This window comes from Lontra canadensis, unplaced genomic scaffold (genome assembly GCF_010015895.1).
Source record: "Lontra canadensis isolate GAN:19392208 unplaced genomic scaffold, GSC_riverotter_1.0 scaffold9, whole genome shotgun sequence".
Lineage (NCBI taxonomy): Eukaryota > Metazoa > Chordata > Mammalia > Carnivora > Mustelidae > Lontra > Lontra canadensis.
The window spans coordinates 26,777,797-26,805,575 of record NW_022631003.1 but is presented as its reverse complement, the minus strand read 5'-3'; the positions used below and the strand labels follow the sequence as shown (position 1 = coordinate 26,805,575).

General features: G+C 35.0%; 1 protein-coding gene across 3 annotated transcripts in view; it reads right to left on the bottom strand.

The window, feature by feature from the left end:
* The window catches only part of SLCO1C1 (solute carrier organic anion transporter family member 1C1), a 62,901-nt gene that overhangs the window by 34,543 nt on the left and 579 nt on the right, over window positions 1–27,779 (bottom strand). For all 3 annotated transcript variants that reach the window (XM_032855116.1, XM_032855117.1, XM_032855118.1), the window contains 3 exons: window positions 22,852–23,006; window positions 21,365–21,506; window positions 9,945–10,077 (listed from right to left, as the gene is read on the bottom strand). In XM_032855116.1, the coding sequence (XP_032711007.1) occupies window positions 9,945–10,077; window positions 21,365–21,506; window positions 22,852–22,980 (404 nt within the window). In that variant the 5' untranslated portion in view covers window positions 22,981–23,006. The remainder of the gene's footprint in view (window positions 1–9,944; window positions 10,078–21,364; window positions 21,507–22,851; window positions 23,007–27,779) is intronic.

The window sequence follows — 27,779 nt, the reverse complement described above, 5'->3', positions numbered from 1 at the left end:
TAATTTGGCTATTGGAGATAATGCTGCTATAAACAGAGGTGCATGTATCCCTTTGAATCAGTATTTTTATATCCTTTGGATAAATACCTAGTAGTGCAATTACTAGATCATAGGCTGTTCTATTTTTAACTTTTTGAGAAATCTCCAAACTGTTTTTCACGGAGTGGCAGCACCAGATTGCATTCCCATTAACAGTGCAAGAGGGTTCCCCTTTTCTCCACATTCTCACCAATACTTCTTGTTTCCTGTGTTGTTGATTTTAGCCATTCTCACAGGTGTGAGATGGTATCTCATTGTAGTTTTGATTTATATTTCCCCAAAGTTTAGTGATGTTGAGCATCTTTTCATGTGTCTGTTGGCCATCTGTATGTCTTCTTTGGAAAAATGTTACTTATGTCTTCTGCCCATTTTTTAAATTGCATTTTTCATTTTTTGAGTGTTGAGTTTTATAAGTTCTTTATATACATTGGATAGTAATGTTTATCAGATGTCATTTGCAAAAATCTTCTCCCATTCCATAGGCTGCCTTTTAGTTTTGTTGATTGTTCCCTTCACTGTGAAGAAGCTTTCTATTTTGCTGAAGTCCCAGTAGTTTATTTTTGCATTTGTTTCCCTGGCTCCAGGATACATATCTAGAAAGGAGATGGCAGATATCAAAGAGGTTACTGCCTGTGTTCTCCTCTAGGATTTTTCTGGTTTTAGATCTCACATTTAGGTCTTTCATCCACTTTGAGTTTATTTTTGTGTGTGGTGTAAGTTGTCCAGTTTCTTTCTTTTGCATGTTGCTGTCCAGTTTTCTCAACACCATTTATTGAAGACATTGTCTTTTTCCCATTGGATATTCCTTTCTGCTTTGTCAAACATTAGTTGGCCATATAGTTGTGGGTTCATTTCTGGGTTTTCAATTCCATTTCATTGATCTATGTGTCTATTTTTGTGCTGGTAACAATACTATCTTGATCACTATAGTTTCGTTATGTATATATGTATACACATATGTATATGTATTCATTATGTATATATGTGTGTGTATATATATGTACATATGTATATATACATATTCATTATGTATATATGTATACATACATGTATACATATATACACACATATATATATGAATGACTGAATGAATGACTGACTCTTTGGGGTCATTTGTGGTCCCTTCAAATTTTAGGATTGTTTATTCTTGCTCTGTGAAAATTGCTGGTGGTATTTTGATAGGGACTACATTAAATGTGTAGATTGCTTTGGGTAGTATAGATATTTTTAACAATTTGTTCTTCTAATCTAAGAGTGTCTTTCCATTTATTTGTGTCATCTTTAATTTCTTTCATCAGTGTTTTATAGTTTTTAGAGTATAGGTCTTTCACCAATTTGGTTAGGTTTATTCCTACATATCTTACTATTTTTGGTGCAACTGTACATGGGATTGGTTCCTTAAACTCTCTTACTGCTATTTTATTATTAACGAACAGAAATGCAACAGATTTCTGTACATTTTGTATCCTGCCACTTTTTGTTTATTCATTTATTGGTTCTAGTAGTTTTTTTTTTGTTTGTTTGTTTTTTTGTTTTTTTGTGGAGTCGTTCAGCTTTTCCATTTGGAGTGTCATGTCATCTGCAAATAGCAGAAGTTTGACTTCCTCCTTGATGAGTTGCATGCTTTTTATTTTTATTGTTGTTGTTGTTGTCTGATTGATGTGGCTAGGAGTCCTAGTACCATAGTGAATAAAAGTGGTGGGAAAGGATATCCCTGTCTTGTTCATGACCATAGAGGAAAAGCCCTCAGTTTTTCTCCACTGAGGATATTAGCTGTGGATTTTTCACAGATGGCCTTTATTACGTTGAGGTATGTCCCCTCAAAACCTACTTTGTTGAGGATTTTTATCATGAATGGATGTTACACTTTGACAAATGCTTTTTTTTGCATCTGCTTGGTTTTCATCCCTTCTTTTATTAATGTAGTGTATCACACTGATTTCTGAATATTGAATCACCTTTGAAACCCAGGAATAAATCCCTCCTGATTGTGGTGAATAAATTTTTTAATGTATTGTTGGATTCTGTTTGCTAGTATTCTATTGAGAATTTTTGCATCCATGTTCATTAGGGTTATTGGCCAGTAGTTCTCTGTTTTAGTGAAGTCTTGATCTGGTTTGATATCAGGGAAATGCTAGCCTAATAGAATGAATTTGGAAGTTTTCCTTCCTTTTCTGTTTTTTGGAACATTTTGAGAAGAACAGGTATTAACTCTTCTTTAAATGTTCCTTAGAATTCCCCTGTGAAGCCATTTGGCCCTGGATATTTGTTTGTTTAGTGGTTTTTGATTACTGATTCAGTATCTTAGCTGATCATAGGTCTATTCAAGTTTTCCATTTCTTATTGCTTCAGTTTTGGTAATTTATATGTTTCTAGGAATTTATCTACTTCTAGATTGTTCAATTTGTGGCATACAGTTTTTCATAATATTCTCTTGTAATTGTTTATATTTCTGTGGTGTTGGTTATTTCTCCTCTTTTTTTGTGATTTTTTTAAAAAAGATTTTATTTTTTAGAGAGAGAGAGAGTACAAACACAAGTGAGAGGGAGAGGGAAAGGGAGAAGCAAACTCCTTACTGACCAGGGAGCCCAATACAGGGCTCGTTCCTAGGACCCTAAAGTCATGACCTGAGCCAAAGGCAGACACTTACCCACTTCACCAACCGAGCCACACAGGTGGCCCTCTTCTTTGTGATTTTATTTATTTGGGTCCTTTCTCTTTTCTATTTTGAGAAGTCTGGCTAGAGGTTTATTAATATTAATTAATTTTGTCAAAGAACCAGCTCCTGATTTCATTGATCTGTTGTATTTTTTTTTCTTTTTTTAGTTTCTGTATCATTTATTTCTGCTGTTCATTATTTCCCTCATTCTTCTGGCATTAGGCTTCATTTATTGTTCTTTTTCTAGCTCCTTTAGGTATAAGGTTAGGTTGTTTGAAATTTTTCTTGCTTCTTGAGGTAGGCCTTTACTGCTCCATACTTCCGTCTTAGAATAACTTTCACCACACCCCAAAAGTTTTGGACAATTTTGTTTTCATTTTCATTTCTTTTGGTGCATTTTTTCATTACTGTTTTGGTTTTTCTAGTTGACACATTCATTGTTTAGTAGTATGTCATTTAAACTCCATGTAATTTTGGTCTTTCCAGATTTTTTCTTGTGGTTGACCTCTAATTTCATAGTGTTGTGGTCAGAAAAGGTGCATGGAATGATTTCAATCTTTTTGTATTTGTTGAGGCCTAATTTGTGACATATTATGTGATCTATTCTGAAAAATGATCTATTTGCACTTGAAAAGAATGTGTATTTTTTTGTTTTAGAATCAAATGTTCTGAATGTATTTGTAAAGTGCATCTGGTTCAGTGTGTCATTCAAAGTCATTGTTTCTGTATTTATTTTCTGTTTAGATGATCTGTCCATTGATATAAGTGAAATATCAAAGTCCCCTACTATTATTGTATTATCATCAATTCCTTTATGTTTGTTATTGTTTTATGTATTTGGATGCTTCATGTTGAGCACATGAATTTTTACAATTATTAGATCTTCTTGTGGGATTGTCCCCTTTATTATGAGATAGTATCCTTTATTTGTCACTTGTTATAGTCTTCGTTTCAAAGTCTAGTTTGTCTGACATAAGTGTTGCTACTCTGGCTTTCTTTTTATATCAATTTGCATGATAAATGTTTCTCTATCCCTCACTTTTCAATCTGTGTCTATAGGTCTAAAATGAATTTATTAGAGGCAGCATATAGATGGATTTTTTAATAAATTCTGACACCCTATGTCTTTTTATTGTTTAGTACATTTACATTCAAAGTAATTATTGATAGATATCTGTTTATTGTCATTTTATCCTTGTTTTGTCATTGTTTCCAGACATTTCTTTGATCTTTTCTTGTCTTTGTTACTTTTGGTTTCCTTTGCACTAAAAGAGTCTCTAATATTCCTTTAAGGGCTGGTTTAATGGTCATGAATTCTTTCAGTTCTTATTTATCTGGGAAACTTTATCTCACCTTCTATTCCAAATGATGACGTTGCTGGATGGAGTACTCTTGGCTATAGATTTTTTCGATTCAGCACTTTGAATGTGTCATGCCACTCTCTTCTGGCTTGCCAAGTTTCTGTTGAGAAATCTGCAACTAGCCTTATGGATCTTCCCTTGTAAGTTAAAGACTTATTTTGTCTTTCTGCCTTTTTTTTTCTTTATCACTATATTTTGCAAATTTAATTGCAATAAGTCTCGGTGTTGCCCTGCTTTTGTTGATTTTGATGGGCATTCTTTGTGCCTCCTGGATCTGGATGTCTGTTTCCTTCTGCAGATTAGGGAAGTTTTCAGTTATTTCCTCAAATAAATTTTCTGCCCCCTTTCTCTCTCCTCTTCTTCAGAGACTCTTATAATATGAATGTTATGTTTGATGGAGTCCCCGAATTCCCTAAGCATATTCTCATGTTCCATAATTCTTGTTTCTCTCTTTTCTTCCACTTCATTATTTTTCCATTGTCTTCTAGGTCACTAATCTGTTCCTCTGTTTCTTCTAGCCTGTTGCTCATTGCATGAAGCCTGTTTCCAATTTTGCTTATTGTATTCTTCATCTCTGATTATTTTTTAACTCTTTTATCTCTGTTGTAAGGGACTTACTGACGTCTTCTATTCTTTTCTCAAGTCCAGTGAGTGTCCTTATGATTCTTTTTTTACATTCTCCATCAGGTATGTTACTTACATCTGTTTTACTTAGATCTCTGGCTATGGCCTTATCTTGTTCTTTCATTTGTAATAAATGCTTCCTTCTTTGAATTTTTTCTAAGTCTCTGCCTTCTTCTCTGTGTTAGAAAAGCCAATTATGTTTTCTGCTCCTGAAAGTAATGGCCTCATGAATATGAGATCATGTAGTGCCCAGGTCCTGGTTTCAGGGAGTATCTCACATATATGCTGCATGTGTTCTGGTGTTGTCTTTTATCTAAGCTATCCTTCATGCCAGTCATCCTCAGAGGCTCTCCTTGCCTTCAGTGGACAGTGTTTTATCCCTGGCTTGAATACAGTGAGTTTTAACCAGGTATGCTTTGGTCTGCTTATGAAATGAGACTTGACACCACTTCCACCAGAACTGAGGCCCTGCAGAATTCTCTGCTTGGGAGATATGGTATGAGCCGGGGTTTGTGCTAGTCTTCCTGAGGTAGGGGCCCACTGCACTGGGACTCTGAGGCAAGCTTAACTGAGAAGAGTAGTCCTGCCAGAGTGGGGCTTGGTATATGCAATTTAGGTAGCCAGTGTCTGTAGGTTGCTCTGTGTTTATGCTAAGGGACAGTGGGGGTGGGGAACGGCCAGTTAGCTCCTTTGTTTCAGAGGTGTCTCTGTGAGTGCTAGCTCTCAGAGACGTGCTCCAAGAAGAGCAAATAATGTCCCTGTTGTGTGCCCTAGGCATTCTTCAGATCACTGTTTCCATGCTGTATGCCCCTGGATTGTTTGCCTGCCTTCTCTCCAGGAGCAGCACAGTACCCTCTGGGCTCTATCCCAGTGAAGCCTGTTAACCCTTAAAACTTCAAACTTTATGCCCCACTGGTTGCAAGAACTCATGAAGTTCAGCCTCTCTTATTTTTCAAGCCAATGGCTTTGGGGAAATGTTCTCCTTGTGTTCCCCCCTTTGTGATTTTCTTTCTCTTGCCCTTCTCTGGGACTACAGCCCCCTCTCCTCTGCCACACTTGCAATTTGATCTGTCTCTTCCCTAAACCAAGTCTCTACACATCCTACCTTCTTCAGTGTGACTCTTCCCTCCCTTTAGCTGTGGAGTTTGTTCTTTCAGTCTTCAGGTCAATTTCTGGAGTAGTTAGGATGATTTGATAGTTATCTAGTTGTGCTCATGGGAATAGTCAAGCCTAGGGTCTTCCTACTCTGCCTCCATTTTCTTCTTCTCTGACATGTGGGGGTTTTGGACCATTTATCTGGATGGCATTGCTTTCTTCTACAGTGTATTGATCTGGCTCTAAGTTATTTCTAATTCCACCCTTTCCTCTGCATGTAAGGTTATAATAACAGCTGCATAGAAAAGCAAATGCTGAATGGTAGCACTATGATAATTCAGTCTCAGTTCCCCAGCCACACTGCCTCTCAAATTATCCTTCATGAGTCAACTTTTCTGCTCTACTGCACCCTCAGGGAAGAGGTGCCTAGTAAGAGGAAATCACAACATCATCTTGATTTTCCTTTTGTTCAAGTACCGTGTGACAAAAGACTAGTAATCAGAGTAATATTTTTAAATATTAACAACCTACTCAACCATGTAAGGAAGAGATATACTGAATTATTAAAATATTCAGTCTGATAGATGGGTCACCTTATATCAGTTTTGCATAATCTACACCTCAACGATTCCAAGAAGCTCCCCAAAAAGAACATTTTTGTAGTATGTTAGTATTTAAGGAAAGAAGCTTATAGTTTTTGTTACATTTATCAAATGGTTCTCTGACCAAAATAGGTTAAGAACCACTTAGTGAGGATAACTGTTTTTCAATTCTTAGCTATACAGAGAGAACATGTAAATCATGATAAACATAATTTTCTTTCTTTAATAATTCCAGAGATACCAGATTGTTATAATGTCTCAAAGTTCTTAAAATGAGTATCCGTAATGATTAAACAGTATTGTGAAAATTTTAAATTATTTGAGCTTTCTCAATTCATTCTATCAAAATGAAACTGTGTAAACATAACCATTATTTAGAGTTTGAATAAATAAATAAATAAAATGGAATTTTATGCAAGTGTCTCCTTTGTCACTAATTACTATATATGATACTCTAGAAAAATCAATTAACTTCTTCAAATTTCTATCTTCATAGTGGTAAAATGAGGGTATCCATGTAGTCTATGCCTCTTTAGGCTCTGTTGGATATGGACACAGAGAAGTAGCTGAACGGGGGACCAGTGATTTAAATGCTTTTAAATCATGGATTTTAGATCTGACCTGATTCAAACTCAGACACAATCTTGACTCTGATACAATAGCCTCCAAAATAGTCTCCTTCCTTCCAAGTTTCCTCCATCAGACTTATTTTTCCAAGCAGTAGTCTGAATGACATTTAAAAAATGTAATTGAGGTCATGTCATTCTGTTCAAAGCTCTCCACTGGCTTCCCACCTCATTCCAAAAAGAAGCTGAAGTCATCGTAATTGTTTGCAACTTTACCACTCAAAGTGAAGTCTACAGACTAGCAGCATCAGCTGAAACCAAACCCTATGGGAGAGCTACTAAATCAGAATCTATAGTCTACAGAGAGCCTCAAGTGACACAAATGTCATCAAAGTTTGAGAAACAACCTTGATGGCTTCTCCTTTTCCCCTTTCCATTTTCCCCTTGCTCGTCCTCTTTTTCCCCTTGCTACAGAGGCCTGGCCTTCCTACAGCTCAACCACATGCCAGACTCCCTCTTGCTGCAGGAACTTTACATTTGTCATTCAGTCAGCACAAAATCTCTCTTCCCCAGGTATCTGTAGGGATTTCCCCTTCATCTCCTTCAGTCCTTCCCAAGTGTTGTCATCTTGGTGATCCACCCCCTGACAACCCTACTTGAAACTGCAAACCTCCCTCCCCACAACATAGTCCTTATGTGTCTTCAGGAAGTTACTTTTCTCTATAGCATTTAACATTATTTGGCATACTATATCATTATTTATTTATGATTTCTCTCCTCCTCCTAAGATCCATGAGAGCAGAGATTTTTGTCTCTACTCTATCCCCATTACCTAAAACAATGGCCACTACATATTTGTTAAATTCATGAATCAGGTGAGCTAACATATATAAAGTTTGTTGGGGTTAGACCCTCAATAATTAATATCCATATTATGTTTTGTTGGACATCAAAAGTATTTCTCCTAGGCAGACAGAGTATGGTTGTCTTACAGAGATCAAAAATGACATTTTGGACAATTCATGCTGTGAAAAGTTGAAAAGAAGTTATTATAATAACCCTCAGCAGACAGAAAATAGGTAAAGAATTGCATATATATTTATTTCATTTTTTCCCCACTGAGGTAGCCCCATTACATGGTGCAGTGCCAGGAAAATGGCAGACACTAAATAATGAATGAACAAATATAACAAATATAACTTTAAACATATATAAAGATAGTATATAAGAATCTGTATTTGACTCTCTGGCATCCTTTGACAGCTCTAACCTGGCTACCTGTCTGGTCTTTTGATTTTCTTGTACCAGCATTTTATATTTATCATTAACTTGAAGTAACAAAACTACTAATCTGAAACCAACACCTTTAAGACAAACTATTGCTGGTATTTGGTTAAAACCAGGTGGCTTAATTATCTAAGGAGGACTGATAGCAAAACTTAATAATAATGACACAACTACTAGTTATATCAGGAAACTTTACAAGTGTTTTAGCTGTGTCATCTAATATCTGCAATGCTATTATAAGCTAGGTATTATTTTTAATATCTATAATACCTATTTTTAGGATGCATCAACTGAGGCCTAGAAAGGTTAGGCAACATGCCCAAAGTCATACAGGAAAGCTACTGATCCACTGCAGAATGAGTTATATCAAGAGTCAAGGATTTATTTATCCTCTGCAACTACTTTCAGATTTTAGTTTTTTTAGTAATGGAATTCTTTTAACCCCCGGGCAAACTGTTGCATGAGGGCTCAGGGACTAGAACTGATAATAGTGGCACAGCTATTAATCCAGAAGAGATGAGGCAGAGTGAAGACCCATTGCCTTAGCCTTCTCCTTTGCTCCTCCTTATCCATTGGCTCTGTCTAGAACCTTTGCAGAACCTCAGTGATCTAAGGAAAACCTTTGCCCTGTGGAAAGGAGGTTGGACAAGCATCCAAACAGCAGACAGAATTTCTAAAATCTCTCTCCAAGTAAAAATAAAGGGGCCAGGGGAAGCATCCTAATAGGTAGAAAAAATCCCACACAGGATTCTGTGTACTACAGACTGATCACAAAGGTAAAAATCTGACTATATAAGTAACTTGGGATTCCAAGAAGAAGTTTGGACTATGTCATACCTAAGTCTCTTCAACTCTAAAATGTCATGATACAATGATCTAGAGTGGGTAATAATCAAAGTATGATTTGATATATAACTTTTAAAATTATCCTGCTTCAAAGCCTCGAGGTAGTCATTTCTCTAAGTTGGCACAGGTAACTGGACAAGGAAGGCAACATGGATATGCGTGAATAAGTCAGAATACCTGTTTCCAGTTCTATCACTACAAGGCACCTAACCTTGAGAAAGTCAGATCCTTAAATAAAAAGTATACTCTTCTACCTCACAGGTAAAGGTAAGACGATATAATAATGATGATAACCTTCGGAACTACCGAAGTTGTACGCAAATGCTAACAAAAGTATTAGTTAAAGAACCAAAAGTAGACTTTAGGGTTAAAGAATACACATATCCTACTTCTATTGAGAAAATGCTATGAGATGATATTTGGACACTAAATAGTTATTTGAATTGATAATATATCCTTAAGTCAATGATCTGCCAGTCAAGTTATCCAGCACATTGTCAGCAGCATTCATTCATTACCTATTTGACAGCCATTTGACATTTACCACAATATGCTAATTTCTTACTTATTTTACCACCACAGATAAATTATTTGAATGAAGACATCTAATGAAAATGTCCCTTTAATTTTTGCTAACACCAATCGACAGTAGTCTATCAAAACAAATTTTTATAGATTATTGAATTATAAATAAAAGTGTAAATATTCTGTAATTTTGCCCAAAGAAGATATAGCAAAAATGAGATATAATTATTACACTTTAAGCTGTGTGTCATTTTCTTAAATTTAAATAATTAATTGCAATTATAAAAAGGGAGGAATACAATTGGTAAAAGCAAGAAAAAGATAATTGCTTTAGACTTACTGCTGCATGAAGAACTGAGGCAGTGCAATAAGCAATGTTCCAACTCCCATGATTAGACACCCTGTTCCGATTATTTTTGGTCTGTGAAGTTTGGCTCCAAAGTAGCTTACGAATGTTATAACTAAGAGATTCCCTTGGGGCAAAGAATAAAATGTTTATCAGTTAGATAACTTAGAAAAAGTCATCAGTGTAACTAAATGAATATAACTAAATGAATGAATGTCCTTAGCAGGTCTGGCAATGTTTTGTTTTAACTAAACGGTCTCCCCACCATCTTTCCCATCCTTTGTCTTTCTTTGCTTTAATCTAAGATGACTGTTGAAATTGCCTGCATACTCATTACTTTAATTATCTCATCCATTTATCAAAATACTTTAATTATGAATACTACTACCTCAATTTTATCCACCCTAATTATTTGTCCTTTTTAAAGTGGTTTATCAGTAAATCAAATTGTAGAAGGGTTCCTTTATTGCTCTCTTAAGTTTTCCTTAGTGATTTTGAAGTGAACTTTATTACTATTTCTTCATTCATTTCCATTAAAGCTTTTATCAGTTTCCCAGTTGCGCTTGAAACATACATTACATATTCTTATTTTAGCAGATATTCCTCATAGAAAAAGTAAAACAAACACAACTATACCTCACTTTGTTAAATCAAATTACGAAATTCATGTTAATACTAAGATACTTTACAATTTGCTATGTGCTTTTTACAAAAAGACTGAAAACAGAGGTAAAAATTACTTCATATAAGCAAACTTCAGGAATATACCAGTTATATAATCTCAATGTTTACTTATAATCCAAATTTTATGAAATACAAAATTTCTATAAAATGTACCCATCTTTTTAAAAAAATAATTGACAAATTTTTTTTGAAGGTGGAAATTATGCTTTCATAAAGTTTCTAGAGAAGCATGGAATAAATTAGTTTTAGTTGATGATGGTGATGAGTTACTAAATATGCTTTAGGGAAAATATTTTGCTGTATAGAAAAATACTACAAGGAGGTGGTAAGGGGAAGAGAAACCTTAAAAATGTAAAATCTTGGAAGCTCCCAACAGTTTCTTATTTCATGGATCTAGGGGTAGGCCAAGAAATCTGCATTTTAATATCACTCAAATGTGCTGATGGAGATGGTTCCAGGAACATGCTTTGATAAACACTATTTAGGATCTTAGATTTCAAAGGGCTTTTAAAGTTTCAGCTCTTTGCACTTGGAATAGTTTTTTTAAAAACTGCAGTGCTAGATAGAGTAATAACTTAGCAACTCCCCAGCAATTGATTGTGATGGGTAGTGTTGCTTTGAAGCTCTGCCTTCAATGTTTCCAATTTTCTAGCAAGAATATGTTTGCTTACATCTGTAAGCAATCATCTAATTTATTACTGTTTGTTCACATTGCCAGCCTTAGTCAAGTGCAAAAAGAGCAGCAATTTTTATAGCCTTGAGAACAATAATGACAGTGAGAAAATTAGCATGCACAGTGGCTCTAAGTTTTATGGCGCCATAAAGAATTAAGCTTCTTTTTTCATAGGAAAAAAAAAAAAAACCTTGAATATGAGATTTCTCACTTGATATTTAAGCATTTAGTAGAAGTAATTTTGTGTCATATTCCAGTGATAATTATGTCTATACTTTTGTTAATGTGTCACAGTTAATAAACTAAAGTACAGTGAAAGCTGACCTTTAGTTTATAGATAACGTATCACTGAAACCAATATCACCTACCCTCCTCACCTCCCATAACATCAAAACCTCACAATAAAGGACTTATGTTTCAGGCTGTTTCTGTGTTACATTAGTGGGTATGCCAAAGACCACATAATACCACTTCAGTGTCTGTGATATCTACAGAGTTTTTGCTTTCTTTACTTAGTATCTCTTCTGAGTTCTCAGAAGATACACATAGGAAATTAATGGTGATGAGCTTTAAAAAATTAAATTGGATATCAAAAATCACTTCTATTATCACTAGCTTCTGGGAAAGACAATACAACCACAGTGCTTTAAAACTGTTTTACCAAACTTTTAAGTAACCGATTCTCCCCCCTTCTCTTTCTTCCTCTCTCTCCACACACATAATTTAGATAACAGAAAAGAAAGCCACCCAACTCATCTCCTATGACTTATATACCTTGAAAACAAAAACTAGAGAAGGACAATGAAAGAAAAGACCAAATGCAATTTGTTCCAAAAGTGCAAGGGTATCACCAAATAAGAGGAAAAAAATTTAACTTAATCATTGTCTTAAGTGATAAAAGGAGAAAAAAATCCATGGTTATCTTAATAGATGTAGTAAAAGCATCCAATATAATTAACCACCCACTTGTGAGAAGAAAAATATTTAAGCAAATTAACTTTTTTTTTTTTAGTTTTTATTATGTTCAGCTAGCCAATTAACATTTAAGCATATCTACCAAACTATAGAGCACACATATTACTTAATTGTGAAATTGTAAAAGCATTTTCATTAAGGTCAGATATGAGAAAAGAACACCCATTGTCACCGCTTCTATTTAACATAGTACTGAGGCCAATGCAATATAGCAAGAACAAGAAATAACAGATCTAGAATTGGAAAGAATAATATAAAACTGACTTCTCTTTCAGACAATATGATTGTCTATTCAGAAAACTCTATAGCATCTAAAAGAAAAAGAAAACTCTACAGCATCTATAATCAATTAAAATTAACATACATTTATACTAATATATAGAAAATCCTAGAGACTGCACAAAAAAACTACTAGAAGTAATAAACAAATTAAGTAAAGTGGCAGGATACAAAATTAATATCCAGAAATCAATTTTTCTATATACCCAAAATTGATTAGAGACCTATATGGGAGATCTGAAACCAAAGAAGTCCTAGAAGAGAACACAGGTAGTAATTTCTTTGACATTGGCTGTAGCAAGATTTTTCTAGCTATGTCTCCTCACACAAGGAAAACAAAAGCTAAAAAAACTATTGGGACTATATCAAAATAAAAAGCTTTTGCACAGCAAAGGAAACTATTAATGAAACAAAAAGAAAACCTGCTGACTGGGAGAAAGTATTTGCAAATGATATTACCTGATTAGGGTTAATATCTAAAATATATAGGAACTTCTATAATTCAACACCAAAACAAACAATCTGATTTAAAAATGGTGCATAAACAATGAATGCTGGCACACTGAAAAGAAATAAAATAAAATAAAATGGAAAAAAAAATAATAAAAATGGGCAGAGGACCTGAATAGACATTTTCCAAAGAAGACATACAGATGGCCAACAGACACATGAAAACATGCTCAAATCACTAATCAGGGAATTGCAAATCAAAATCACAATGAGATATCACCTTATCCCAGTTAGAATGGCAAAAATCAAAGTGGCAAAAAATAACAAATGTTGCAAGGATGTGGAGGAAAAGAAACTATTGGTGAGAAGGAAAACTGGTACAGCCCTGGTAGAAAACAGTATGGATGTTCCTCAAAAAATTAAAAATTGAAATACCCAATGGCATTTGGGTATATGATCCAATATATTTTGGGTATATGATCCAATAATTTCATTATTGGGTATTTACCAAAAGAAATTGAAAACAGTAATTCAAAAAGATATATGTACCTCTATGTTTATTGCAGCACTATTTATAATAGCCAAGATATTATATGGAAGCAACCCAAATATAATCCAAATATAAATACAACCCAAATATAAATCCAAATGTCCATTCTTAAATGAATGGATAAAGAAGAGAAGTGTATACACATGTACATGGGCACGCACGTCCATGCATGCGCGCGCGCGCGCACACACACACACACACACACACACACAGAAATATTATGCTGCCATAAAAAGGGATGAGATCATGCCATTTGTGACAACATGGATAAATCTATCAGTGAAATAAGTTAGACTAAGAAAGACAAATATCATATGATTCCACTTAAGAAAAGAAATGAATAAACAAAAACCAGATTCAGATTCAGACCTTTAAATACAGAGAACAAATTGAAGATTGCCATTGGGTTGGGATGGTTGGGCAAAGAGAGTGAAGGAGAGAGGGAGATACAGGCTTCCAAGTTATGGAATGAATAAGTCATGGGAATAAAAGGCACAGCATAAGGAATAGTTAATGATACTATAATAGTGATGTGATGGAATAGATGGTAACTACACTTGTGGTTAACATAGCATAATCATAAACTTGTCAAATCACTAAGTTGAACAACTGAAACTAATGTAACATTTTGTGTCAACTATACTTAAATTAAAAAATATTAACATAAGTTCAGCAAGGTTGCTGCATACAGATAACATTAGATATTAATATGGTTACAATATTCCAGGAATTACTAAATAGGAATTGTAACAAAAATCTATTACTATAAAAGCAATGATTAAAAGGAAACTCATTGCACTGAATGCATATATTTGGAAATAGTAAAAATCTAAAGTCAGTTTTCTAAGTTTCTACCTAGGAAACTAGAAAGAGCCAATTAAATCTAAAGTAGGTAGAAGAAAAGACATAATAAAATTAGAGCAGAAATAAATGAAATTGAAAACAGAAACTCAGAAGAGAAAATAAGCAAAACCAAAAGGTGATTCTTTGAAAAGATAAATGAAATCAATAAGCCTCTAGTCATGCTCACCAAGAAAAAGAGAGAGAGAGAGAGAGAGAGAAAGAGACGATACTAATACTAATACCAGAAATGAAAGGGGAGACATCACTATAAATTTTAGGGACATTAAAAGAATAAAAAAGTTGTACTATGAATAACTCTATACTTACAAATACTATAATCTAAATAAAATGGACCAACTACTTAAAAGACACAATCTGCCAAATATCCCTAAGAATTAACAGGCAACATGAACAGGCCTGTATCTATTATAGAAATTGAACCAATAATCTTTTTTTTAATCATTTTTTAAAATTTATTTTCAGCATAACAGTATTCATTGTTTTTGTACCACACCCAGTGCTCCATGCAGTCCGTGCCCTCTCCAATACCCACGACCTGGTTCCCCCAACCTCCCACCCCCCGGTTCCCCCAACCTCCCACCCCCCAACCTCTTCAAACTCTTCAGATTGTTTTTCAGAGTCCATAGTCTCTCATTTTTCACCTCCCCTTCCAATTTCCCCCAACTGCCTTCTCCTAACTCCCCATGTCCTCCATGCTATTTGTTATGCTCCACAAATAAGTGAAACCATATGATAATTGACTCTCTCTGCTTGATTTATTTCACTCAGCATAATCTCTTCTAGTCCCGTCCATGTTGCTACAAAAGTTGAGTATTCATCCTTTCTGATGGAGGCCTAATACTCCATAGTGTATATGGACCACATCTTCCTTATCCATTCATCCGTCGAAGGGCATCTTGGTTCTTTCCACAGTTTGGTGACCGTGGCCATTGCTGCTATAAACATTGCGGTACAGATGGCCCTTCTTTTCACTACATCTGTATCTTTGGGGTAAATACCCAGTAGTGCAATTGCAGGGTCATAGGGAAGTTCTATTTTTAATTTCTTGAGGAATCTCCACACTGTTCTCCAAAGAGGCTGCACCAACTTGCATTCCCACCAACAGTGCAAGAGGGTTCCCCTTTCTCCACATCCCCTCCAACACATGTTGTTTCCTGTCTTGCTAATTTTGGCCATTCTAACTGGTGTAAGGTGATATCTCAATGTGGTTTTGATTTGAATCTCCCTGATGGCTAGCGATGATGAACATTTTTTCATGTGTTTGATAGCCATTTGTATGTCTTCATTGGAGAAGTGTCTGTTCATATCTTCTGCCCATTTTTTGATATGATTATCTGTTTTGTGTGTGTTGAGTTTGAGGAGTTCTTTATAGATCCTGGATATCAATCTTTTGTCTATACTGTCATTTGCAAATATCTTCTCCCATTCCGTGGGTTGCCTCTTTGTTTTCTTGACTGTTTCCTTTGCTGTGCAGAAGCTTTTGATTTTGATGAAGTCCCAAAAGTTTATTTTGGCTTTTGTTTCCTTTGCTTTTGGAGACATATCTTGAAAGAAGTTGCTGTGGCTGATATCGAAGAGATTACTGTCTATGTTCTCCTCTAGGATTCTGATGGATTCCTGTCTCACGTTGAAGTCTTTTATCCATTTTGAGTTTATCTTTGTGTACGGTGTAAGAGAATGGTCGAGTTTCATTCTTCTACATATAGCTACCCAGTTTTCCCGGCACCATTTATTGAAGAGACTGTCTTTTTTCCACTGTATATTTTTTCCTATTTTGTTGAAGATTAACTGACCATAGAGTTGAGGCATAAAAACAGACACATAGACCAGTGGAACAGAGTAGAGAGCCCAGATATGGACCCTCAACTCTATGGTCAGTTGAACCAATAATCTAATAGCCTTCTAATAGAGAAAGCACCAGGCCCAGAAAGATTCACTGGCAAATTTTATCCAGCAGTTAATGAAGAAATTACACCAATTCTCCATAATCTCTTTTGAAAAATAGAAGCAAAGGAGAAATTTCCTAGATCGTTTCTATGAAGTCAGCATTACCCTATGACCAAAACCAGATAAAAAAAAAAAATCCCTACAAATCAATATCTCTCATGAACACAGGTATAAAAATCCTCAACAAAATATTAGCAAGTCATATTCAACAGTATATAGAATATGTGACCAAGTGGGATTTATCCCAGGCATGCAAGGCTGGTTAAACATTAGAAAATCAAATAATACAATCTAGCACATCACAGGCTAAAGAAGAAAAATCACATCTCATATCAATAGATGTAGAAAAAGCATTTGACGAAAATCCAAAAACCATTCATGATAAAAACTCAGCAAATGCAGGAGAGACAAATTACCTCAACTTGATAAAGAACTTCTACAAAAACATAGAATTAACATCATACTTAATGATGATAAACTCAAAGCTTCCCACTAAGGATCAGGTACAAAGCAAGAATGTCCCTTCTCAATTAGTTTTCATTATTGTACTGGGAATCCTACTAAATACAATAGGACAAGGGGGCACTTGGGTGGCTCAGAGGGTTAAGTCTCTGCCTTTGGCTCAGGTTATGATCTCAGGATCCTGGGATCGAGGCCTGCATCAGGCTCTCTGCTGCTCAGTGGGGAGTCTGCTTCTCCCTCTCTCTCTTCTTGCCTCTCTGCCTACTTGTGATCTCTCTCTTGTCAAATAAATCAATAAAATCTTTAAAAATGAAAAAAAATATAATAGGACAAGAAAAAACAAGTAAAGGTACGCAGACTGGGAAAGAAAAAATAAAACTGTCTTTGCTCCCAGAAGATATGATCATCTACATAGAAAATCCAAAAGAACTGACAAAGGAACTCCCGAAACTAATAAATGATTATAGTAGGGTTGTAAGAGGCAAGGCTAATATACAAAAGTAAACTGCTTTTCTATAGGCCAGCAATGGACAAATGGGATTGAAAAAGCATTTACTTTATCACCCCAAAATAAAATACTTAGGTATAAATCTAATAAAATATGTACAAGATCTACATGAAAAAAACCATAAAACTCTGATGAAAGAAGTAAAAGCAAAACTATATAAATGGAGATACACCCCATGTTCATGACTAGGAAGACTCATTATTATCAAGATGTCAGTTCTACTGAACATGATCTGTAGATTCAATTCAAATCTCAGCCAAAATCACAGGGAGTTATTTTGTGGATACTGATAAAATGGTTTCTAAGCTGACAAAATGGAGAGCCAAAAGACTGAGAATAACCAACACAATAATGAAGAAGAACAAAGTTAAAGAGTGACACTACTGAACTTCAAGACATACTGTAAAGCCACATTAATCAGTGTAACAGTGGTGAAAGAATAGACAAATAGATCAGTGGAATAGCTTATAAGGTCCAGAAACAGACCTCCATAAATATAGTTAACTGCTCATCAACGAAGGAGCAAACGTAATGAGATAGAGCAAACAAAATCTTTCCAACAAATGGTCCTGGAACAACTGGACATCCACATGCAAAAAAGATGAATTTAGACACAGTCCTTACACTCTTCACAAAAGTAAAGGCAAAAGAGACCAGAGACCTCTATAAAATGTGAAACTATAACACTTCTGGAAGATAACTTAGGAGAAAATCTAGATGAAATCAGATATGGGGAGGACTTTTTAGATGCAACACCAAAAGCATAATCTGTGACCAAAAAAAAAAAAAAGGAAAAAGGAAAAAGGATAAGCTGGACTTCATTAAAATTAAAAATTTCTTCTCTGTGACAGATAATGTCAAAAGGATGAAAAGAAAGTCACATCAGATAAAGGACAGTTATCAGTATTATACAAAGAACACTTAAAACTCAATGAGAAGAACACAAACAATGAGATTTAAAAATAGGCCAAATAACAGATAGGTCACCAAAAACGATATGCAGATGGCAGATAAGCATATGAAAAGATGTTCGACATCACACGACATGAGGGAACCGGAAACTGAAATGACAATGAGCCACCACTACACACTTATTAGAATGGTCAAAATCCAACATACTGAATGCTGGTGAGGGCACAGAGCAAAATGAATGCTCATTCATTGTTAATAGGAATGTAAAATGGTACAAACTCTGGGAAACAATTTGGCAGTTTCTCACAAAACTAAACATATTCTTCTGACATGATCCAGCAGTTATGCTCCTTGGTATTTACCCAAATGAGCTGAAAATGAAAATATGTCCACACAAAAACCTGAACAAGGATGTTTACTGCAGCTTTCTTCATAATGGCCAACACTTTGAAACAATCAAGATGTCCTTCAGTGGATGAGTGGATAAGTAAACGAAGGCCTATCCAGAAAATGGATTATTTTCTGGCATAAAAAGAAATGAGCTATCCAGCTATGAAAAGACATGGAGGAATCCCAAATGCATATTACTAAGTGAAAGAAGCCAAACTAAAAAGGCTACATACTGTATGATTCCAACTACACGACATTCTGAGAAAGGCAAAACTATGGAGATATTAAAAATATCAGTGGATGCCAGGGGTAAGGCAAAGTTTGGGTGAAAAGGCAGAGCAGAGGGACTTTTAGGTCAGTGAAAGTAGAATGCATGATACTGGAGTAGTGGATACAAACCATTAAATATTTGTTCAATCCCATAGAATATACAACACAAAGAGTGAATCTTAATGGTAACTATGGACCCTGAATGACAATAATGTATTGTAGGTCCATCATCTGTAACAAATGTCCCATTCTGGTGGGGGAAGTTGGTAATGAGAGAGGCTTTGCATTTGTGGGAACAGGGTATATATGAAAAATCTCTGTAACTTCCACTCAATTTTGCTGTGAACCCAAAACTACTCTAAATAACAAAATTTTTATAAAATCTATCTGAAGATTAAATACTAAAATACGAAAAGCAAAACTTTTCAATATGTATAAGAATATGTGGGAAAATATTTGAAAGAGAATATTTGGAAATATTAGGAGGTCATGATATAGAAAACATTTTTTAAACAATTTTCTTGGCAGCTCTGTTGTTGGAGAAAGACTTCATTATGAGAAAATACATGGGAAAAAATGGGGTGTCCAGTATGTGGACATGAGATAATAATGCCAAATGATGTCAGAGGATAAATGAAATTTTTCTGTAAATAAGAAGAAATGAGAGCTAGAGACAGGTGGGAGTGGGTCCAGAATCCTGGAAGGAAGGAATATGGAGAGACGCAAGAGGAGTAGATTAAGCTCATGGTCAGGAGACCCACTTTTCTGAAAAATTATGGATTGCAAATATCTAGAGCAAACCTGGTGATGTTTGGAATAAAGTTTTGCAGTGTAAGTGAGAGGATATTAAGACATTTTATTGTATCTAATTCAATAAATAACTTCCATCCTTAGAATGGTCTGGAAGAATTACTAAAAACTTATTCTCAGGATCCTCTGTCACTTCCTGTGAAACATTGGTACTCTCTATCAAATACAGAATCTCTCAAGTTGCATCAGGACCTGGGGACCCAAGAAAAATTTGGACTATATTGTAAGTCTCTTTGGCTCTAAAATGTTTCTATACCATAATCTAGAATTGGCAATAGTTAATAGTTGATATATAATTTTCTATCTGCTCATTTCTTGTTCTTTCTGTGTGATTTAATCTTTCAATCTGTAACAACTGCCTCTTCATACTGGTTTCTTCCTGTGATTCAGTGTGTCACTCTTACCTTGACTCAGTCTACCTTCACTCAGTTTAGGGCTATAGATGAGACAGGCATTAAGGAATACATCAACTATCAAGGCATATCTAAGGAATTTACACAAGGGAGTGATATGATCATGCTTTAGAAATTTGCTACACAAAGTATGGCCCATTGACTTAACAGCATCACACCATATGAGAGCCTGTAGAAAGGCAGCCCTATTCCCCTTCCTAAAGAATGAGCATCTGCATTTTTACAAGACTGCCCAGTTATTTGTAGGCACATTAACTATTGATTAGTACTGAGCTATGTAATCTCATTCTAGTAGGATGATGACAGACAGATTTGGGAAGAAAACCCTAAAGGTAAAATGTTGCCTATTCATTCTTTTTATTCTTTCTGTGATATTCAGGGTAAGAACTGAAACATACAGTATGAACTAAAAAAGTCATTGTTGCAGCGTTGAAAAATATTTCTTCACTTTTCTGAACGTTTAAGTGAGCCAAACCTGGAGCCATTAGAGATTTTTCTATATAAAGTAAAGCATATATTTGAATCCCAACAGGGAGTAAGGACCCCAGAGCTATCATTCTGTTTACTTCAATGAAGAATTAAAGCCTTGTAGTTTATTATTTCAGGAAGCTCTACCTGGGATTATACTCCTCAAAGTACTTCCAAAACAGTAACAAAAATCACTTGGTCTTTTCAAGTGCCAAGAAGTCTATAGTCAAAGGCTACCTAAAGACACATGAGAGCAGAATTTTTCTTGCCTGCCTTGCTCTACTGTTCTCATTAGTTGGCTTTCTTTATCCTCTGTGTAGACCTCTGGGCAGAAACCCCTTTTACTGTTTCACTTCTTAAATCATTACAATAAATTTTTGTAGAGCCCATTTGAATTCTTCCAAATTTTGATTCACAGGGCTGTTGGGATATAGGACTCTTTTTGTAAAAAATACCTCCCAAATACTTCAAACTTAAAATCCTAATAGAACCTTACCCTCTCCTCCAAGAAAGTCTCTCACTCTGGTTGGAAACTCTAAATTGTGTGAATCATAAAGTAGTGAACACCTGAGGCAAGAAATTTATTGTTGGTTGCTTAGAGAGAACAAATTGCCTCTACTGTAACATAAAGTCCTAGCAAATTCTGTCTCAATAGGAATTTACAGATAGAGTCTAGCAGACAAGAGAATGCGGTGAGGATGTCATTTAGTCATGCCTAGAGGACATGTAAAAGTAAAACCAGGCTTCTGCAACACCTACCAATTTCAAAACTACCATCAATAACTCCCACCAGTGAAGAAGGGATATCAAATCTTCTCTCTATCTGAGTGATGGTGCTCTTCAGATAGCCTTCTGCCAATGCTTTAGCGAAGTAGACGAAAGACAAGGCACCCAAAAATACCTGGAAATTAGGAGAAATCACACTTAGTCTGACTCCAGCTTGACACACAACTGGAAACTTAACTCAATAAATAGACAAACAAAATGCAAACCAAGAACAATGTAACAAGATTATCACTGAAGATTTCTCTCAAGCATGGGTACAGGCTTCCTTCAGCCTCAAGCTCAGGTAGATTGCTAAAAATACAAATTCTAAAGCAGATTTTGTTCAGAATTTATGTTGAATTCTGTTTTTTCCCTTCTTTTCCCTTCCTCCAAAGGACATCTGAAGGAGTCTTGGCTTTGAAAGGAAAATCCACTGTATGGTGAAGCCAAGAGTGGAAGGAGCCAGTCACAGGTAAGAAAATAAAACAAGAACCATAATTCAAAGCCTTAATATTTTATCATAAGTCTCGTACTCATGACTTGGGTTTCACAGTGGTGATGCATGTACCAGCAGGAGATACAACAGACCAAAAAAACCACTATCCTCATGTTTAAGTTCATATTCAAAGTAAATTCATGCATTTGAGTATGAATTTTTTTTAATAGCTGGCTTATATATTTTGCTAGACTTGAGTCCCTGATGGAATATCCATGGAGGAGGTTAGCATTTATATGAAAAAGCACATATAGAGGGTGCTGGGGTTATGGACATTGGGGAAGGTATGTGCTATGGTGAGTGCTGTGAAGTGTATAAACCTGGCACTTCACACACCTGTACCCCTGGGGCTAATAATACATTATATGTTAATAAAAAATAAAACATTATATTAAAAAAAAGAAAAAGCACATGTATTTGCTGAGTGAATGTTGGGTACAAAGAACAGGAACTTGTGAGTCACACTAGGCACCATTTAAAAAGTTTCCCTGCTCCTTGTTGTATGGCGAGGAAAATCAAAATTTTCCTTTATAAAATGGGAATGATATGGATGTTTTATAGATTAAATATTATAACTATACTTAGTATAATATCTGGAACATGGTTGAAACTAAATAAATGTTAGTTTCTTTTCTCTCTTACTTCAGTTTAGGAGGGGCATTCAAATGAGCCCAGAAAGTAATATTTAGTAATTTAATCTACATGGTAGGAAGAGATGGCTTTCACTGCCTGGTAGAGTATGTTTTAATAATTGCACCTAAGTTCACTTTTCAAAAAGGGAAAAAAATTCTCGCTTCTAGCTACATATGGGAAATATGTAATTGTACAGAAATATCAATTATGAAATTGCATAGCACACATCTGAATGGAGAGTCAACAACATAGCCTCCACCTAATCTGTGGGCTTTTTCCTCCCACCTAATTCTTTGTTACTCTCTCATTCACTACTTAACGGTTGTTTGTTTACCATTTAATTGTTTGTTACCTTCAGTTCGCCACAGCATCCTTGCTTCTCCTTTGAGGAAGAATATTCCATTTTAAAGGAATGTTGCCCAACAGGTGGCACTGAACTTTTACAGAACAACTGGATATTTTCTTTGGATGAAGTGTCCATTATGGAAATATTCCTTGACTCTGATCCTGTCAAAGTAGATTTCAATAGTAAAAAACCAACCAACCAACCAAACAAAACAAACAAAACACACACACAAAAAAACAAAAAACGAAACAAAAATTAATTCAACTCCACCATTTATTAAATAATGTTTTTATTTCACAGTAGATCACAATGCAGGGGACATGATTCGATATGAAGCTACCTTACTTTACCACAGTCACCTGGCAAAGTTTTTCAATTAAAATTGACCAGTATATTTGATTAACTAATCCAGCTATCGGGACTCTCTAACCAGCATTCTTTCCCAATCCCTTCAGCTTAAGCCTCATTATGGCAAAGAAGAAATTTAAATGTTGCCTTTGGAATAAATAATGAGGCAGAATTTTGTGGTCTTGCCAGCTTAAACTAGAAGCAAGCAGAAAAGGAAGAGGAATTCAACCATCTGAATATTGATTCATGAAAATTAAGTCATTAAAGCCTTTAAATCTATCTTAACAGAATGGGTAGAAAATATTGATGCTCACTGTAGATCCTTATGGCACACTGCAAGTCCTATAGGTTTGTAGCATCCGAAGAAAGGTATAAAATATGGCAAAAAAAGAAGAGGACCATTTATGTATCATTTTACTTTGACAGATAAGGAAGCAGCAGGATTTGTGCCTTAGGCTTACCTTTAATTCAGGCAAAAATTACTTTAGCCTGCCGTGAAGTAAGAAAGATGGCCTCCCTTCCTATGCTTAATTTCCCATCCACCCATCCTTACCAAGCCCTGGACAGATCCATATACTCTGAACCTTTTTTCTCCCTATTCATATCAGTATTTATATGTCCCATGCCTTACATTAGAATTTTGTATGGCTCAATGCCTGCCTATAAAAGTAATGTATCTGAAGAAATTAGAAAACAAAATAACTCCTAGATCACCCTAATATTTATTAGATGATGCATTTTCACATTAACAGAAATCTGTATTTTCATCGCACTAATTAAAGAAATAAGATTACGAGTAAAATTAAATGTACTGTGGTAAGAACTGAGGTTTATTCTGTCTATGAGTATATTACTTTGACTTTATTTAATTCTTATTTTGTGTTTACTAAACCTCATCCTTCAAAGTTTGAAGTTTGATAATTTCTCAAAACTGAAAAATAAATTTTATTTTGAAATATGTAATTAAATATGAAAAGAAAGATCTGAACAATTAGAAGTGGAGGAGTAGCAAATGAGTTGAGAAGGGTATAGCAAAGGCCTGTTTAAAAAATATATATATATTTGATTTTTAGATTATTTGATGCATAAATTTAACTTTAAAAAAAGATTTATTTATGAGAGAGAGACAGAGAATGAGAGAGAGAGAGCATGAGAGGAGAGAGGTCAGTGGGAGAAGCAGACTCCCTGCTGAGCAGGAAGCCCAATGCGGGACTCAATCCCAGGACTCCAGGATCATGACCTGAACTGAAGGCAGTTGCTTAGCCAACTGAGCCACCCAGGAAGCCCTAAATTTAACTTTTAAAAAATGGGCAAAGGAAAGTCGAATGAAACAGAAAAAAGATAAGAACCAAAGACCTAAACTAAACAAAGAACAGAAAATGCTAAGCAAGATCAAAAGATAAGGACATGAGAATACTATATTAGTGAGTTCTAAACAAAGATGTTCAAAAGTATAAAACATAAAAATTATGCATAACATATAAAAATAACTTTAAAGTCTTGACCAAATAGATAATTTTCTAGCAAGAATTACCTGTATTAATATAAACCAGAAAAGAAAAAGAGCCAAGGAAGACACTACCAAAAATACTCTAAAACTATCCCCTAAACAAAACTAATAAGGATAGATGGTGTAACAGGAGTGCTTTATCAAGGGATATCCTTCAAGGAGAAAATAGTAGGTAACTGATTTGGTTTTAAATATAGTAGAAATTTAAATTAAACCAAATAAAATTAAATTAAACCAAAATTTAAATATAGTAGAAAATAGTAGAGATAAAAAAAATCTCTATTCATTTTAAAAAGACATAATTATTTTGATAATAAAATCTCATTAAGATAGTACAAGAAAAAAAAACACTTCAGATGAAATTTAGAGATGCTAAAATTTTAAATAAAATACTAGCAAATCCAAATGAATTTATATTCTTTAATTAAGATCTAGTTTAAAGGGGTGCCTGGGTGGCTCAGTGGGTTAAGCCTCTGCCTTCGGCTCAGGTCATGATCCCAGTGTCCTGGGATCGAGCCCTGCATCGGGCTCTCTGCTCAGCAGGGACCCTGCCTCCACCTCTCTCTCTGCCTGCCTCTCTGCCTACTTGTGATCTCTTGTCTGTCAAATACATAAATAAAATCTTAAAAAAAAAAAAAAGATCTAGTTTAAAAATGTAACAATTAATATTAGGAACTTTATTCACCTAAATCATCACATTAAAAATTCAGTATGTTATATAGGTATATCAAAACATCGCATTGTATGCCATGCATGTATACAATTTTTATTTGTCAATCACATCTCAGTAAAGCTGGGGAAAAAAAGGAATTCAAAGTAAAAAATAATAAAATCTCAATAGATGCAAAATATCAGGTGACAAAATACAACATCCATTCCTGATTTATAAAAACCCAAATTCTAAGAAACTAAGGACATAGAAATTCTTCTTTACCATCTATCTGATACCAATGGCCAACTTTGTACATTCAGAGTCAACGAAACTAGTTGTCCAGAACTACACTTTGTCAGAACAATAAAAGGGAGTTTGAGAAACACTGGATTATGCAATATTAGATAGGTTTCACACTAAAAGACTACTGAGTACCTTTAATTAAACTGCCAGAGACACACAGCTATTAATAATAATAATAATAATAATTTGATAATAACAAATAATAATAAAAAGTCAAAACAACTAAATGACCTAAATGTCCAACAAATTATGGTCTATTCATACAGTGAAATCTTTTGAATCCATTAGAAATTAGTATAAGAAGTAAATATAACTATATAGAATATGTTTATCAGAGAACTGATTTTTAAAATCCATGGTGAAAAACAATATATATAATACTCTATTTTACAGAAGAAGCACCCATTTTCACATGTGTATATGAAACAACAAAGTTTGAGAAAATCTTTAAAGAACAGGTTAACACATTATTTCTGGTTGGTGACAATGCAGATAATGTTTTCAAAAATGCTTTGTGCGTCTATATTTTCTAATTTTTCTATAATGAACATATAAAAATATTTTAAATATTACAAGTACAAACATATCACCAAGCAAGAAATACACACCAGAAAAAATTTAAATATCATTCAAATTGGCCTACTCTTTCAGGGGTTCAATATATTATTTCTGGCCAGTCATAATAAAGCCAGTGGACAAGAACAGGCAAATTAATCCTTTAATAATTAAATATACTATCACTACACTAATCCAGAATGCTAATGCTAAAGAGAAAAACAATCATGTTGAAAATTATATTAAAAGCTTGAGACACCAAACACACTGTCTTCTTAAACTTAGGAGGTGATTACACAAAAATCACTCTAACTAGAATCCAGAAGTGATAACAAAAACAAGAGAACTATGGTCATCCTAGACGATGTGGTGTTAGGGCAAAATAATATAAAACACTGACACTGCATATTGTCACAGAAAATATCATTTCATCTTGGTGGCTAATTTGCATATCATCTCAAGGATAGTATGTTTCAAGGAGGCTATGTTTATGAACAGTGAGCTTTTCATCCCTCTGTGAAAAGAAACGGAAGGCGAGCTCAAGGACCTGAACAGAAAGATCCTCCAAATTCTCTCTCTCTCCATTCATTTGCAGTCGCAGAAGTAGAGCAAGAACACAGTTATTGAGAAGGATTTGCATTTGGCAAATCCTTAATTGTTTTCCCACCTCTTGAACAGATTCCACCAGAAAAAGAGTCATGGCAAAGTTTTTATCCAACCTGGGTTGGAGTGTATCTTATTTTGGGGGCCAAAGAAAAAGAAGCCAACCATAGATAACAGACTAGATTATTATTAATAGATATAGAATAATATATTAATAGATATACAACAATAGAAAATCTCTATTCCTCTTTTTTTAAAAAAGGAATTCTCTGTTCACACGGGCTTGAAAATCAATCTCGCAGTCTTTAAAGAGCACAGACAGCCTCGGCATGTTATGACTGGGTCATGCCCAGAACCTCTGTGCTGTGATCCTATGACATAAACTCCATCCACCATCAAACCCTAAAGACTGCCAGAGAGCAAGTCAGAAAGAACCACCCTCTTCTCCACTCCTCTTCTACTTCACCTCACACAAGGAAAACCTCTGGACTAGCTGGTCTTCTGGGCACCAAGTAATCTCACGGTACTTGCAACAAGGAGTGTGTGTTAAGAAGGCTGATCCCCCCCACCCCCATACAAATAAGTGTTCGTGTTAGATTTAGATCGAATAAGTACTTATGTATGTGCCAGGCGAATGACAGACTTTTTGCTAACCCTAAAAACAGCTCAACGAGGTAAGCATCAGAATACCCATTTTACAGAAAATGATCCAACTCAGAGCCATTCAGTGGTCAAGAACTACCCAACTAATAAGTTCTCAGAGTCAAAATCTGAACCCAGATCTGAGGTGACCTGATTTTAACCAGCGTCCTTTTGCTATTTCTATCAACCTAACAAGGGCCCCAACAACTTTGACGGTGGGTGTGGGTAAGACACTGGTAGTGCAGAACTGAAGGGCTGATTAGCCTCTCTCCTACGAGAATCAGACGTGAGAGCCACAAAGCAGGAAAGCGGAGAACTCAA